We start from the raw sequence: 13,262 nt of genomic DNA, 5'->3' as shown, positions 1-13,262 counted from the left end.
GTTATCTGTGCGTCCTATATAATGCATTATAATGCATTGGCATAATTAAATTACTTTACATGCCAGCGGCCGGGAAGTGGCATTTCCTGCTGAAATGTCCGCTGCGCTGACGGGGAAAAGTCACTTTCCGATCGCTGGGGCATGTAAAATCGCATAAGTACGCACCACGGCCGAGAACAAAGAATGCTGAGGTCGCATGTTTGCCTGCACCCTCGGCTTCGCTTTGGGCGGCAATACATATGCGATCTGGGACATTCTTTATTTTCCCGGCCTAGGGACGTGATATATTATTCATAGTTGGTAGAACACTCGAATCGGGAATTACCCGTGGAATTCGTCATATACACATACATCAGCAGAGCGATAGAGCAGCAGCTGCTCCGCGTAGGTATAAGCACATCACGGCTTCGCAGCCGACTTTTGCTCGAGAAACCTTCTAAAATCGCGCGACGGAGGACGATTCTGCATACGTATATATAGGCGCGTCAGTGCGCCTTGAAGATTCTCTCCGCAAATTCGAAAACGACGGCTCCGCTACAAACCCGCGTTCAAGGACCATTTCGACAGAGAGACGCGCGAAATAAGTGCCCCTATATAATGGCTTAGACTGTCTTCTGCATAGCCAGGCTCCGCAGCCCACTGCTGCGCTGGCTGATGTAGCTCTTATTCTCTACTCTCTATCTCTATCTCTCATTCTACTCGCGTTGTTCTAGTTGCGGAATATTTGCGAGTGTCATGTGCTGCGTCGGCGGGAGCTAGCGCTGGGCTTCGTGAAATTATGATTTTCCCGCAGGTTCGCGCGCTCAAAATCTTGTTCGGCCTGTCATCAGTGTGTGTGTGTGTGTGTGTGTTTATGCACGTGTGTGCTGCGGATATGCAGTGTCGACGATTAGATCGTTGTTTTGACTGTTTTCGACGACGACGACTAATCTCGTAATGTATGTAGGTCAGGGTATAAGGGGTGGAATTTGTTGCTATGTAATAGTTGTAGTATACGTACGCTTGCATCTGTTTTATACTAGCTATTTAGATTCAAGAGTATAAACAAATGTACGCTCGAGTTTTTGGTAAAATTTAATCAAATTTTACTCAAACCCAAAGACGAAAATAATTAAAAATTTTCGGATCATCCAATCGGCCAAAACTATTTATTCGTATGACAATTTGCAATATCGCAATTATTTTTTTTTTTTTTTGCGGAAAATTGTTTTCCACAGGTTAAACCAAATCGAACCACAAGGCTGTACACTAAAAATCAAAATAAAAAAAAGTGTTGTAAGACTACTGCGAGATCACACTCACAGTTCTTGTGCGTCCATTCGTGCGATTTGGCCATAGAGTTACATTATTTTGTAAATGCATTAAAATCACGCTAATGTTATAGTATGAGAAGAATTATATTATAAAGTTTTATAAAATATGCCATATTTTCAAGTGATTATTTTTCTTATACCTATAGGTGTAGATAATTCGTCTGTGACAGTTGTAGAATATAATAGAGTTCCAAATTTTGATTGGCGTTAGATTGATATGCTTTGAAGTTGAATTGAAGTTACATAGGTATATTGGAGCTTCGAAATTCTGTCGAGGGAATGACTTTGGTACACTCAAATTGAGTTTGAAACATATCGTGTCTCCATACATAGATATTAGTTTTTGATTTAATAATGTAACATAAAAGTCTCTGAAAACCTTTGTCAAAATTTAAACTGTAGGGCAAGAGTTAATTTGAAATTCGTGTGAGTTTGTATACGTTAAATGTTGATAGGAGTAATTATATTGCATTTGAATGTACAGTCGAGGTGTGAGTACTCAAAAAATCCGAGTCCGATAATTTTAACTATTTTGGCTGTAAATAATTATTCACACGTTAATAGTGGTCTTTTTAAAAAAACTGCGTTTTTGCAAGCCAAAGACGAGTTGATGTTGTCTGCATTTTTTGTGTGAATATTATTACATAGTTAATATTAAAATACAGATCCCAAATTACGTGTAAGATACAACTTGGAAATTGTTCGTTTTTACCTACCTATTATAGTGTTACTTTGTTATATATTTCAGTTTAAAGCGCATTAATTATATGCACACTAGATTTATGTTTATATATTTACACTTTTCTTATACAGAGCACATTATTAGAAATCGAGCAAAATGTTAATCTGCCAGCATTATTAATGCAGCCGGTCAAAGTTTAGTGCTGGGAATTCCCAAAAAAATTCTAGTCTAATTGCCGAGCCGACGTTTTTAGACGAGTTGGAGTTAAGTTCCGGAACTCTCTGAGCAGCTCAAAATATATTTTGAAACTTTTATTGTTTATTCAATTGAATTTGTTATTTTCGAGTTATTTAGACAGAATACTTATTTGTTTAGCTTTCAATATCTGTACATTGCAAGGATCTGAGCTCTTTAGAAGCAGAATAAGCTGGATGGGATAGAAAAAAACGTTCATTGTAGAATCGCCAGAAAAATCCGAGCAGACCGAAAAAAATTCGTGAGTTTTTCCGGTAGAAAACTCGACTATATGTGTTATTAAAACTAGATGATACGATTAAAACTAGCGGTGATGAATGAATTTGCATACATTTTTTATATGGTGCAATTTTATCTCTGCAAGATTATTTCACCTCATCACTCGTATGTCTCTATATTATTCATCCGAAATCTCGCAAACTTGTAAATCCAAGCATCTCATCGTCTTGTTTCAGTGTGCAAAAGCTCACCAGTGCTTTCGAAAGCAGCCTGCACTGTACATGCATGCCTCTCTCTCTCTCTCTCTCTCTCTCTCTCTCTCTCTCTCTCTCTCTCTCTCTCTCTCCCTCTCTCTCTCTCTCTCACTCGGCTTATTAGCCGCCACCGGCCAAACGGATGTAGGGTACCGCTCTCTGCAGCAGGCTGTTCATTTTCAATAAGGCGGCCGGTGGTCCCCCTCTCCTTCTCTCTCATCTCTCGGTGCATCTCTCTGCAAGCGCGACAGCGATTTTTCGCGAGCGATAGTTGGCGCTTAGACATAGTGTGCGTACGCGCGACCGACGATTTTCTCACTCTCTCGTTGACGCGATTTCGCGCCTATATCACCTGGCCGGCAGTGGGCCCCTCAGCTTTGTGCTTTGTATATACCTATACTTGTTCATCAAGCGCGAGCAATCATATATCTAGTCCGTGTTTCTTATTGCGCTTATTTGCGCGAGAGAGTTCGCGAGTGATAGATCGACTCCCGACGCGGCCGAGTCGCTGATACGAGGAAGGCTTCGTTTGGCCTGCTGTCGATAGGGTAAATCTTGGAATTTTTTATATTTTGCAATATATTTGGCCTACGAATTTAACGATAAGTCGTTTTGCGAGCTATGTCAACGTATGAATGCTATGGTTGGATTGAATTTTCAAAGCTTTTTTTTGCTGCCACTTAATTTTTCAATAATTTTTTGACCGACCCGCAAAGCCGCTTTTTACGCTTTTACTTTTTAGACCAAAGTCAAAGAGTTAAGTCGCTAATTAATGCACTACTGCAGTGCATTTTCATGCTAAACTTGATTGTCGGAGCAGCTATTCCATCACTTACAACGAACAACTAGAGGCAACATCAGAAATGGGAAGTCCGACCACTGACATGCAGGCCATCAATATCCCATCGAATAGAAACATTAATGGCTTCGGCAAGCACTCCAGAAGTTTACAGCTTACTCTACTCCAAACAGTACGTGCGGGGGAAGTCCGATTGCTTCCTTAATTCCTCCGCAATTTGACGAGAAAAGCTTGAATTTCAAAATTATTCTTTCAATTCAACGTGGAATTTTTTTCAATCAGGCGTATGTCGAACGGATTTCCGCGCAGTTAATCATCTATTATTCTTATCGATCGCACGGCTTTGAAGCTAGTTGTCAATGACGACCATATTATTATGCTAAAATATATAATATTTTTTAATTTTTTTTTCAACACACTTGTTATTTCAAATATTTTAATCCATCCGTGTTGTGAAATCGTCACGTGACCTGAATAACACGACGTCGTAGAACATCGTAGCCTTAGACTAGAATTTCAATGCTAGAAAGACCACTAAAAATTAAAATTTTTTGGAAACAATGATTAATTTCCCAACGCAGCGTAGTGCAACACGAACGTAGGTAAATAATGAAGCTTTTAATATAAAAAGGAAATTGAAATGAAGACGTATTAAGCAGTCGGTTACAAGGCAATGGTTTCATGGTCGTGGGGTAAGCAGCATTAAGTGGTGTGTAGTGCATATCCAGGCGTATGTGTGTCTGTGTGCGTGTATACGTGCGTCTGTATATATAATGCGCATGCTCCCGGTGTACGCATATGCGACTGCAGCCGAAGAAATTAAGAACAGCGCGATATAATACATTTTAATTGCTCGTGTCCATAATCGCTCTCCCAACGGCCTGTGCACAGATATCTCTCGCGGCGATTGCAAAAAGTGGACAAAATGCTGCCAGACGAGGTGCCGGCCGAGCCGCAGTCCTTTTACCATCAAGAGATCGATCGATCGTACGATCCCAAAGCCGAGATTCACGGCCTGAAGAGGAGCAACGGCATAAAGCGCGACGGCAACGGTCTGAGCAACGGATTCGCCAAGGGCAGCGAGGAAAAGGTTCAGTCGAGGGAGGATAACGAAAAATTCATCGCTAACAGTTTGACCTTCAATGGGCAGGCGATCATCTGGAGGAACGTCATCGCGATCACGATTTTTCACCTTATAGCGCTTTACAGCTACATCACCTTCCCGTATGTGCAGCGCTGGCGCACCGCAGCTTGGGGTGAGTTTGATCGTTTTGTGCATACGTATACGTGCGAATCTGTATGGAAGACACCTTTCGGGGTTTGAATGAGACAAACAAGATTTGCTAGGTTCCTTTATTATTGTTCAGAGCATGAAAAACCTTGCAATTTTGCCAGACATCGGCTTAAACTCTTTTATAGGAAATAAGCACATGAATAATTTTAACGAATATCAGCCATTATTTAACGGTACAGAAAAGTGTAAAAGGTGGTTGCTTGGGTAAAAAGTTATCTACGTTTGAAAAAAGCAAAAAATAATAAAAATCTCTTTTTTTAAACCTAATCAAAGCTCTTCTTGCCACTTTCGTTTTAAAAATTCAAATCGAACCCATCTTTGTTTTCGTAAAAAATCGAGCTGTTTATGATTTATGATTTTTCGCTGCTTTTCATCATAGACAACGTGTGCGAACGTTTGCGAAAGGTCAAGCAAGACTGCTGCCAAGTGTGAGTTTTTTAGATAGCGGGAAACCGGATTTTGCAGGTGTAGTGCTAAAAAATGTGTCATTCAACGCTTTCATTTACTTTTGTTTTCTCCAGTAATAACTGATTATACTGCTGATATAATAATTAATACTGCATGAAAGATGCATGGAAATTGATTTAATAATATATTTTTTCAAACGAATAAATGCGGTAATATACAACAGTAAAATTGTTTAATAGAAATTAAATATATTTTGCCTTTCGTATTCTCAGCTTGGACGGCCGCTGTTCTGGCTTCTTTCGGAGTCGGAGCCGGCGTACATCGACTTTGGACTCATCGCTCGTACAAAGCAAAGACGCCTCTTAGAATAATTCTGTTGTGCTTCTACAGTATTTCTGGAATGGTACAGTATTCACTTTGTTTTTAGCTAACGTTTGCGCTTTGCTAATATATTTGTAGAGATTTCGTCTACAGGTGTACACTCTTGTTTCAGAATTCGATATATAATTGGGTGAGGGATCACCGAGTCCATCATAAATATTCGGAAACCAATGCGGACCCGCACAACAGCAATCGAGGTTTCTTCTTCTCCCATGTCGGTTGGCTGATGTTGCGCAAGCATCCGGAAGTCCGAAGAAAAGGTGAACAAATTGACATGAGCGACATACTCGCCGATCCTGTCGTCACTTTTGGTGAAAAGTTAGTATTTCAATTTCATTTAGTTTTATCACATATTTATAATTTTCTCTCACTGCATAAAATAATAGCGAGGCTATTAAAAATGATGTTGATATATAATTCTGAGATCATGTATTGCCTCTTCGGTTACGTGAAAAAAAACGACTTAACGATTTTCTTTCATCAAAGTCTGTATGCATTGCATCTGAGCAGATTAGTTTACATATATTTACATATATTAGTAACTGCCAATCAAAGGACGAATAGTAGGATTAGAGTAGTTATATAGCTGGTGTTTACTTTCTTCTACCAATTTAACGTAATGTTTAAGTTTGATTATCAGAAAGAGATATGTAAGAGTAACTACTGGTCGCATTTCGATGCAACAATAACAAAGTGGAACATGGTCTTCATTCACTTGAGTCTACTTGTATATGCGAGCCGAATAGCTCGTGTTTATTTGGCATTAATATGATACTGACCTAGAGTATAAAAGGTGTCTGAAGTATTAATGAATTCTTTATAGTATCGCATACCAAACATTAAAAATTTAGATTTTAAAGCATTTGATGAAATATTTTGCATCATATGTCTGTAATGCAGAACTGAATGAAAAATTTAAAATATATAGGTTTATAGGAATTATTCGCGATTGTAATTGATAAATTAACATTAGTTTGCACTTTGACCTTCCATGTAATTAATTTAAATTTTTCAATAGATCAAGGTCTGATATCAATCATTTCAATTTGCAACAATGTTGGGGATGATGGTGCCATATGTAACAATTTGAATGAACTATGAATTTACACACTATACTTACAATCACTCTGAAAATCAGTGTGATTTTTGCTTGTTTTCATGACTAAGGCATTACAAAACGTAGTTTATAGGTACAGGCACTTCAATTCACGATTCAAGGCAGTTAATTTTCAATCACGTCTTCTTTGTTAACAGGTACTACATTGTTTTAAAGTTACTTTTTTGCTTTATTTTACCAACCGCGGTTCCAGTATATTTTTGGAATGAAGATTGGTACTACGCAATTATATCGCAAATATTCATGCGATATGCTTACGTATTGAATGTCACCTGGTGCGTAAACAGTGTGGCTCACATTTTCGGATGGAGACCCTACGATAAGTAAGTTCTTGAATTCGTTATTTTTTTAACTAAAAATTGAAACATTAGAAAAATGTTGTGTCTATATATCTTTACAATGATTAGTTGAACAAAAGTTGTTTCATCTACAATTATAATAACTATCAATTTTAAAAATAAAATTTGAATTCATAACATCGTTAATTTGGAAACATAAGTTTATTAAAATAAGTAGTAAAGATAATGATACAGGCAGACTTGAGCAGTGCACGATATATATATATATATATATATATATATATATATATATAACCAGCTGGAGCCGTATTATCCAACAGCTAAAAAATTCTGAATTTTGGAATAAAAAAAAACTATTTTTCAGAACCATCGCTCCCACGGAGAACATCCTGATCTCGATGGCGACAGGTGGTGAAGGCTGGCACAACTACCATCACGCATTTCCTTGGGACTACAAGGCTTCGGAGTTCGGTCACTTTACGATCGATTCAACCACCATCTTCATCGACACCTTCGCCAAGATCGGCTGGGCCTACGACCGAAAACAGCCCTCGTCCGACCTTATCAAGTTAACGATCACGAATAAGGGTGACGGTACGCATTGCGAGGTCGCAGCGCCACCCGAGGAGACGAAGGCTAAATGAAAATATCCATATACATCCCAGCAGTGCCTTTATCTTCACTCTTTTTTTTCTTTCGTTTGTATGGGAATCGTTCATCTTTTACGAGTTGCTGTTGGCGTTAATCTACGTTTTTATTTTCGGAAAACGAAATTAGCAGAGGATGAAGGTTCGTTAGGACATTTGTCAATTTGTTGATTTATTGTTCCAGTATATGTTATATCCTTATTCTTATAATAATATTATTATTACTACGAAATTAGCGTCGTTAACGTAACACGTAAGCTTTTGAAGAAATTTTGATAAGCGTACATACAAAACTAAGAACGACATTCGAATTTGCGAACAAAATTGAAATTTCTTTTAAATGTCGGTTTTCACATAATTACAATTGAATATGATTAATATCTTCGTATCGCGTTTGATTCCAATAAGTTGAAGTATAAAGCATTATCTTGGTGCATATTTTCGTCTCTTTGATTTGATGAGGAAAAATCATTGATGCGTTACTTTATAGCAATAAAGTGTTTTGTACAAAAAAAAATGTTTACTTGAATCTCTTATGTTTGAATCGCAAAAGTTTTTTCATTATTTTTCAAGCAGAGCGCGATATATGCCAAATTACCACGTGAAGTTGAAAATAGTGTCTTTATATTTAGTTCTTCTAAATTATTATACCAAATTTTTAGTAAGTATAACAGGATTGTGAATGCACGCCAAATATTGAATTATTTAATGATTAACCATTAAACAAAGGGATACAAAGGTGTGGGAAGAAAAAAAAATAGTGTCAATTAAAAAAATCAGAAAAGAACGGGACTTCGGACAATAAATATGTTTTTATTACACATATATTCGTACAAGGGTTACATGATATTAATACATGTTCATTTAACTGTCCAGCAATTAAACACGCTGCATTTGTTTTCTTCTTCATATTATAGGATTATACGTTATTGAGTAGTTGCAGTTGTCGTAGTTTTTTTTATTCATTTCACTTCATTTTGTTTTGTAAAACACGGTTACAGCAGACTCGATGCATAAGTAATAAATAATAAAAAAGACAATAGTGATAGCGTTCAGAATATGAGTGTCCGTAATAAACAATACATTGTTGTCAAGCGCTCATCGAAGGCGCCTTGTATATTTTTGCGTCTCGAACTCTCTAGTTCCATGCGCAGCGCAAGCTCGAATAAATTTCGAGGTGCTTTTCTTGTGCACACACTTTTTCGCTAAACCGACAGGATACAAACGAAAAAAAGAGGAAAAAAAGAATTAAACATCCACTGTCGAACTTTTTCCTGACTGACATCGGTTTTCACGAGCCTCGAGAAAACCACTAGGAGTTTTTCCTTTGTTTTATTTTCTGCTTATATAATATATATGTGTTTGTTTGTGTGACCCATCATTTTTGCTCTTGCTTTCTGTCCGTCTTGACGGATTATATTTATCTAAATTCAATAACAACTTTTTCGAAAAAACAGCACACAAAAAAGGATAAAAGGAAATGAATTAAAATATATAGAGAAAAAGAAACTTCTCAGGTTTAATGCTAAGGACTTAAAGGCTAAAATTATCAACCAAACCTTGGTGGCCAGCACCAGACACTCGCTAGGTTCAATGTCTATGACACACACATCGATAATTATTTGTATTTATTTTACTTTATTTTTTTCTTTCATAAACTAATGCGATTACGTCGGAGTTTTTGTTGTTGTTGTTGTTGTTGTTGTTTAGGTAATCTACACGCGAATTATATCTACGGACTCTCGTTTGCGTTTCAGCTTGATGTATTTATTTATTACGTTAGCTAATCGACGACCGTTTGTTCGTAGATGAAGTTTGTGCTAAGATTCACAATGCTGTTTTGTGTTTCGCGTACATATCTTAATCGTCGATGATGGCGCTAGGAGTATGAAAAGCTCGTCAGTTTTAGCTATGAGAAAATCTGCCGCACGATCCTTCACAGTTTGTTTCTTTAGCTTTTTTTCTCAGAGTCGCCTGTCATGAAGCTCGATGGGCGCACATAGATTTCCCGATCGGACATCAGCTATAACGACGTACTCTTGTGTGAGACTACTTGCGCACAAGCGGAGAGAGACGCGTGATTGATTCTACATCGTCGGGGCAAGAGTCGGATGAAAAGCACGATAAATACTTATTTTTTTGCTTTCATTTTATTATTTCTATTTTAACGATATTCATTAAACTAGTAACACTTAAAAAATATTATCAGAAATTGTGCACATTACAACAGTCTGAAAAAAATCATAAATCATTTTAATTGCCAAATTAATTAATTATGACGTTTTACAGTGAATAATTTTGAACTCTTGTTCGAGAGATCAAATTTGTTTACTGCACATGTTTATATAATCATTTTTTAAAGTTCGTCATCACTTGCACTAAAATTAAGAAACCTTACATTGTAAATTTATCCGTATAAAATATTATTTTCAATAAATCGTAAAACTATCTTACAAGTATAAAAATCGAGTTATAATTGACAAATCTAATTTTGTTTTAAAATTTGATTCTCATTTTTAAAAGAACTGGTAAAAATACTCTGCCGAGATAACTTTCTCATAAAACTAAGTGAGAAAAAAGAAACTGCAGGACACTTGGTCAGCGGTAAAAAAAATACAACAAACCAGTTGTGCATTTCGACTGTTTGAGTTGAAAATCGCGAGAACAGCGGCAAACACAGGCAAAGTAGATAATCTTCACGACGAATTTCCATCCGACTCTCCCAAGGACGAATGCTGGATTTACTACGATTACAAACCGGTAATAAAGGTAGGTATACCATAATGACGACTGCGTTCCCTTTTTTATTTTTATTTTCCTTCATATTCTTTTTACGAGAAGTGGACTAATGGAGATTCCTCGACCTTCAACATGCAACATGAGAGAAAGGACTGTTCATCTGCGTTAATTTATTTCGTGTATTTTTTTTTGTTTGAATTTTCCTTTCCTTAAAAAACGACTATTTATCCACGAGATTCGCACTTGTCTATGACACTGTACATCATTCGCAGGTGCTGCGTTATATATAAACATCGTAGCCACTTTTCTTTGTTCGAATTAATTTTAATACAAACCCTGAAAGGCCAGCTTTTACGCAGTTATATATTAAAATTAATTGCTTCCCTCTTCGATGAGAAAGAAAAGATCTCTATATATGTATATAAGAAAAAAAATCGAACGCAAAAGAGGAAAGAACAGACGAATCTTGTATCGCGATTGTCGCACGGTTCTAACAGCATTTATTTATATACTTGTATCCTCTTCGTCATCTCTGCTTTAATATATATAATATATAATATGTGTGTCGGTGTGTGGCGCAGAACTTTTTGCATCAATTTCCACGTATAACAAATTCACCGCCTGAGGCGATCCACCGAACTACGTATTTATTCTTAAGCACCATAGTGAGCTATCCAGACTGTGAGTTTTTTCATCAATTTTCTGCAATTTGTATTTATACTTTCGAGAAAAACTTGTTGCTCTACGTACACATCTCAAATTCAGCTCAAGCTCGCGAGAGATTTTATGTTGCAGCATGTCTTTTCTCGCTCAGCCTGCCTCCGCGAGTAAAATGTTAAAAACGCCACGATTAATCGTAATCTTGGATTTCGACCAAAAGTATCGATCGATATAGTCGTGCTCTTTTAAAGTCTCTTAAGTATATATGTATACAACGCACGACTTTCCACTTCCCGAATCACAAAGCTTCGACAACATGCGCAGCTACACACGAACGATAATAGAAGCAAAGAAATCGAGGAGTCCTTTCCCGAAAAATTCTATTCCATATCGAGCGGAAAAAATCAACTCTCTTTTGATATACAAATGAGTCGCCGGAGATTCAATCTATTCGTTAATAATTTATCTCGCTTTCATCTCAAGCCGGACACTATTTCGCAATATAAACGTTCTTTGATGATATGTCGTTAGAAAATATATAGATCAGCCTGGCTACACAAGACACAAGAGTCGATCGGAAGAAAAATAAGTTTCCCGCTGCTCCCTCTTCTCTATAACCCCAGAAACTACTACATGATGCGTTTGTCTTTGTGTCTCTGTCTTCACACGGGGTGTGCTGCTGCGCACGATCGATCGAAAGCGCCTAATAACTCTCCTCGCTGCTCGTCTCTTTCATCTCGTCGTTTTCGTGTATCACGATAATGCAGTTTTTTCCCTTTCGAGCACAGTCTCGCTCCCTCTTGTTTGTTTGGCATCTTGCGATCAATTCTCCCAGCTTGTTAATGTCTTCGTGTGTATGTGTGTGCGTGTGCGTATGCGATAGACCAGCGTCCATCTGTTCCTCTTCCCCGACGAAATCGAACTTCTTTTTTTATTTTTTAATCCCGATTACATTATCTCCGTCGTCGTGTACAAAGTATAATCGGAGGGGAGGAAAAAACTGCGTTATCATGTGCGCAGAAGACGGACTTTGCCCTCGGTGCATTCAATATGCGTGGGCGAGTGTTTCATGATCCTCAAATTAAAATATTACAGAGTATAAGGTACAGAACGTCCTAACGAAACGTCGCACTCGATCTATAACGCCTTGACACGAGTTCGGGCCAGCCGAATTTCACCTACACCTCAAACGGAAAAAAAATCATTTGGCTTCACACCTCTCTATACGTTCCCCACACACTTTTTTTGTTGTCATTGTTGACTTTGTTATTTTTTCTCCGTTACTTACATTTTCGTTTGAATTTTAAGCTCGTCTGCACACGCGTTACGACCCTGGGCGCACACGTGTAGCGTGATAAACACGACGCCGTCGCCGCCGCTTCCTTTATAAACAGTCAGTCTTCGATCGATAATCTTTGATGCCCCGCAACATTCCTGCTGCCCAAAATTCGACTCGGAGAGGAAGGAGGGGTCGAAGAAGAGGAATGATCGCCGAAGTACTGCTGCTTCTTCTTTCTCTTCGTCTCTCGGGGTAGCGCTGGACAAGGGGAATACAGGAAGCCGCGCGGACGATGGTTTGTGTCTGCGTGTATGTGTGTCTGTGTGTATTCTTGGTTGTCCTCTTGCGAGCAGTAGCAGCAGCGCAGGCATGTCACTGGCGCACGCGCCACCAGGTCTGCTGTACTTTTTCGTAGAGCTTTTTGCAGACGCCGGCTAGCCTCCGTCACATCCCAGCATCGCCCGGGATCTCCTCGGGATCGCTGTTGTTGCCCTGGTCCGTCGACAGGCTGCGCGCCTTGTCCGGACTGTGCGGCTCCTCGCCCTCCTCCAACGTCACCTAAAAACACGCGAAAGATGGGTTTTTAATCTTTTTTTTTCACACTTCTATATTCTTATCGGTAATTTCAAATTTTCACGAGTATTCGCTGCACAGAAGATTGACCCTATTAATTATTAACTAATGTTTAATGTGTAGATGGTGGTGTTTATTTGAAATTAATCATATATGCTGTGTTATTATTTCGGAAATACCTTACTACACCCGTCATGCAAAATTAATTTAGAAACCAGTAAATCAATATCTATCTCTAAAGCAAATTGTTACGGTTATAGATAAGTTGATTTTAACTATATCTATATGCAAGCCTTTGATTCAGCGATTCCCCTCTAATTAGTTTCATTAAAATGTACAATCT

At 38.1% G+C, this 13,262-nt stretch overlaps 2 protein-coding genes across 20 annotated transcripts in view; one reads left to right on the top strand and one right to left on the bottom strand.

Moving 5' to 3' along the window:
- The first annotated feature begins 450 nt into the window (after positions 1 to 450).
- On the top strand, positions 451 to 9,292 carry LOC100116140 (fatty acid desaturase-like). Of its 5 annotated transcripts, none has more exons than XM_008207458.4 (6): positions 451 to 793; positions 4,414 to 4,778; positions 5,497 to 5,627; positions 5,718 to 5,923; positions 6,860 to 7,045; positions 7,386 to 9,292. In XM_008207458.4, the coding sequence occupies exons 2-6, from the start codon at positions 4,448 to 4,450 to the stop codon at positions 7,663 to 7,665; spliced, it is 1,134 nt and encodes a 377-aa protein (XP_008205680.1). In that variant the 5' UTR covers positions 451 to 793; positions 4,414 to 4,447; the 3' UTR covers positions 7,666 to 9,292. The 5 variants fall into 5 exon arrangements, with proteins under 5 accessions (XP_008205680.1, XP_031777044.1, XP_001600683.2 ...); XM_031921184.2 differs by having other exon boundaries at positions 488 to 656; XM_001600633.6 differs by having other exon boundaries at positions 519 to 3,271.
- Positions 8,462 to 13,262, bottom strand: part of LOC100116102 (cAMP-specific 3',5'-cyclic phosphodiesterase) — a 185,832-nt gene continuing 181,031 nt past the window's right edge. For 11 of the 15 annotated variants that reach the window (XM_016989321.3, XM_016989315.3, XM_031921182.2 and 8 more), the window contains one exon: positions 9,318 to 12,904. In XM_016989321.3, coding sequence (XP_016844810.1) covers positions 12,791 to 12,904 — 114 coding nt within the window. In that variant the 3' untranslated portion in view covers positions 9,318 to 12,790. Of the gene's footprint in view, positions 12,905 to 13,262 lie in introns of all 15 variants that reach the window. The other 4 variants (XM_032596111.1, XM_032596110.1, XM_032596109.1 and 1 more) reach the window with 2 other exon arrangements.

The sequence above is a fragment of the Nasonia vitripennis genome, chromosome 1 (genome assembly GCF_009193385.2).
Source record: "Nasonia vitripennis strain AsymCx chromosome 1, Nvit_psr_1.1, whole genome shotgun sequence".
Lineage (NCBI taxonomy): Eukaryota > Metazoa > Arthropoda > Insecta > Hymenoptera > Pteromalidae > Nasonia > Nasonia vitripennis.
Note: the sequence above shows the minus strand (reverse complement) of the source record. Positions and strands in the feature narration are given on the sequence as shown.

Excerpts from the sequence above, each read along its gene's own strand:
- LOC100116140 (XM_008207454.4), top strand. Across the intron at positions 5,924-6,859 it reads GTCGTCACTTTTGGTGAAAA|GTACTACATTGTTTTAAAGT; the intron begins GTTAGTATTTCA and ends CTTTGTTAACAG. Across the intron at positions 7,046-7,385 it reads GGATGGAGACCCTACGATAA|AACCATCGCTCCCACGGAGA; the intron begins GTAAGTTCTTGA and ends ACTATTTTTCAG.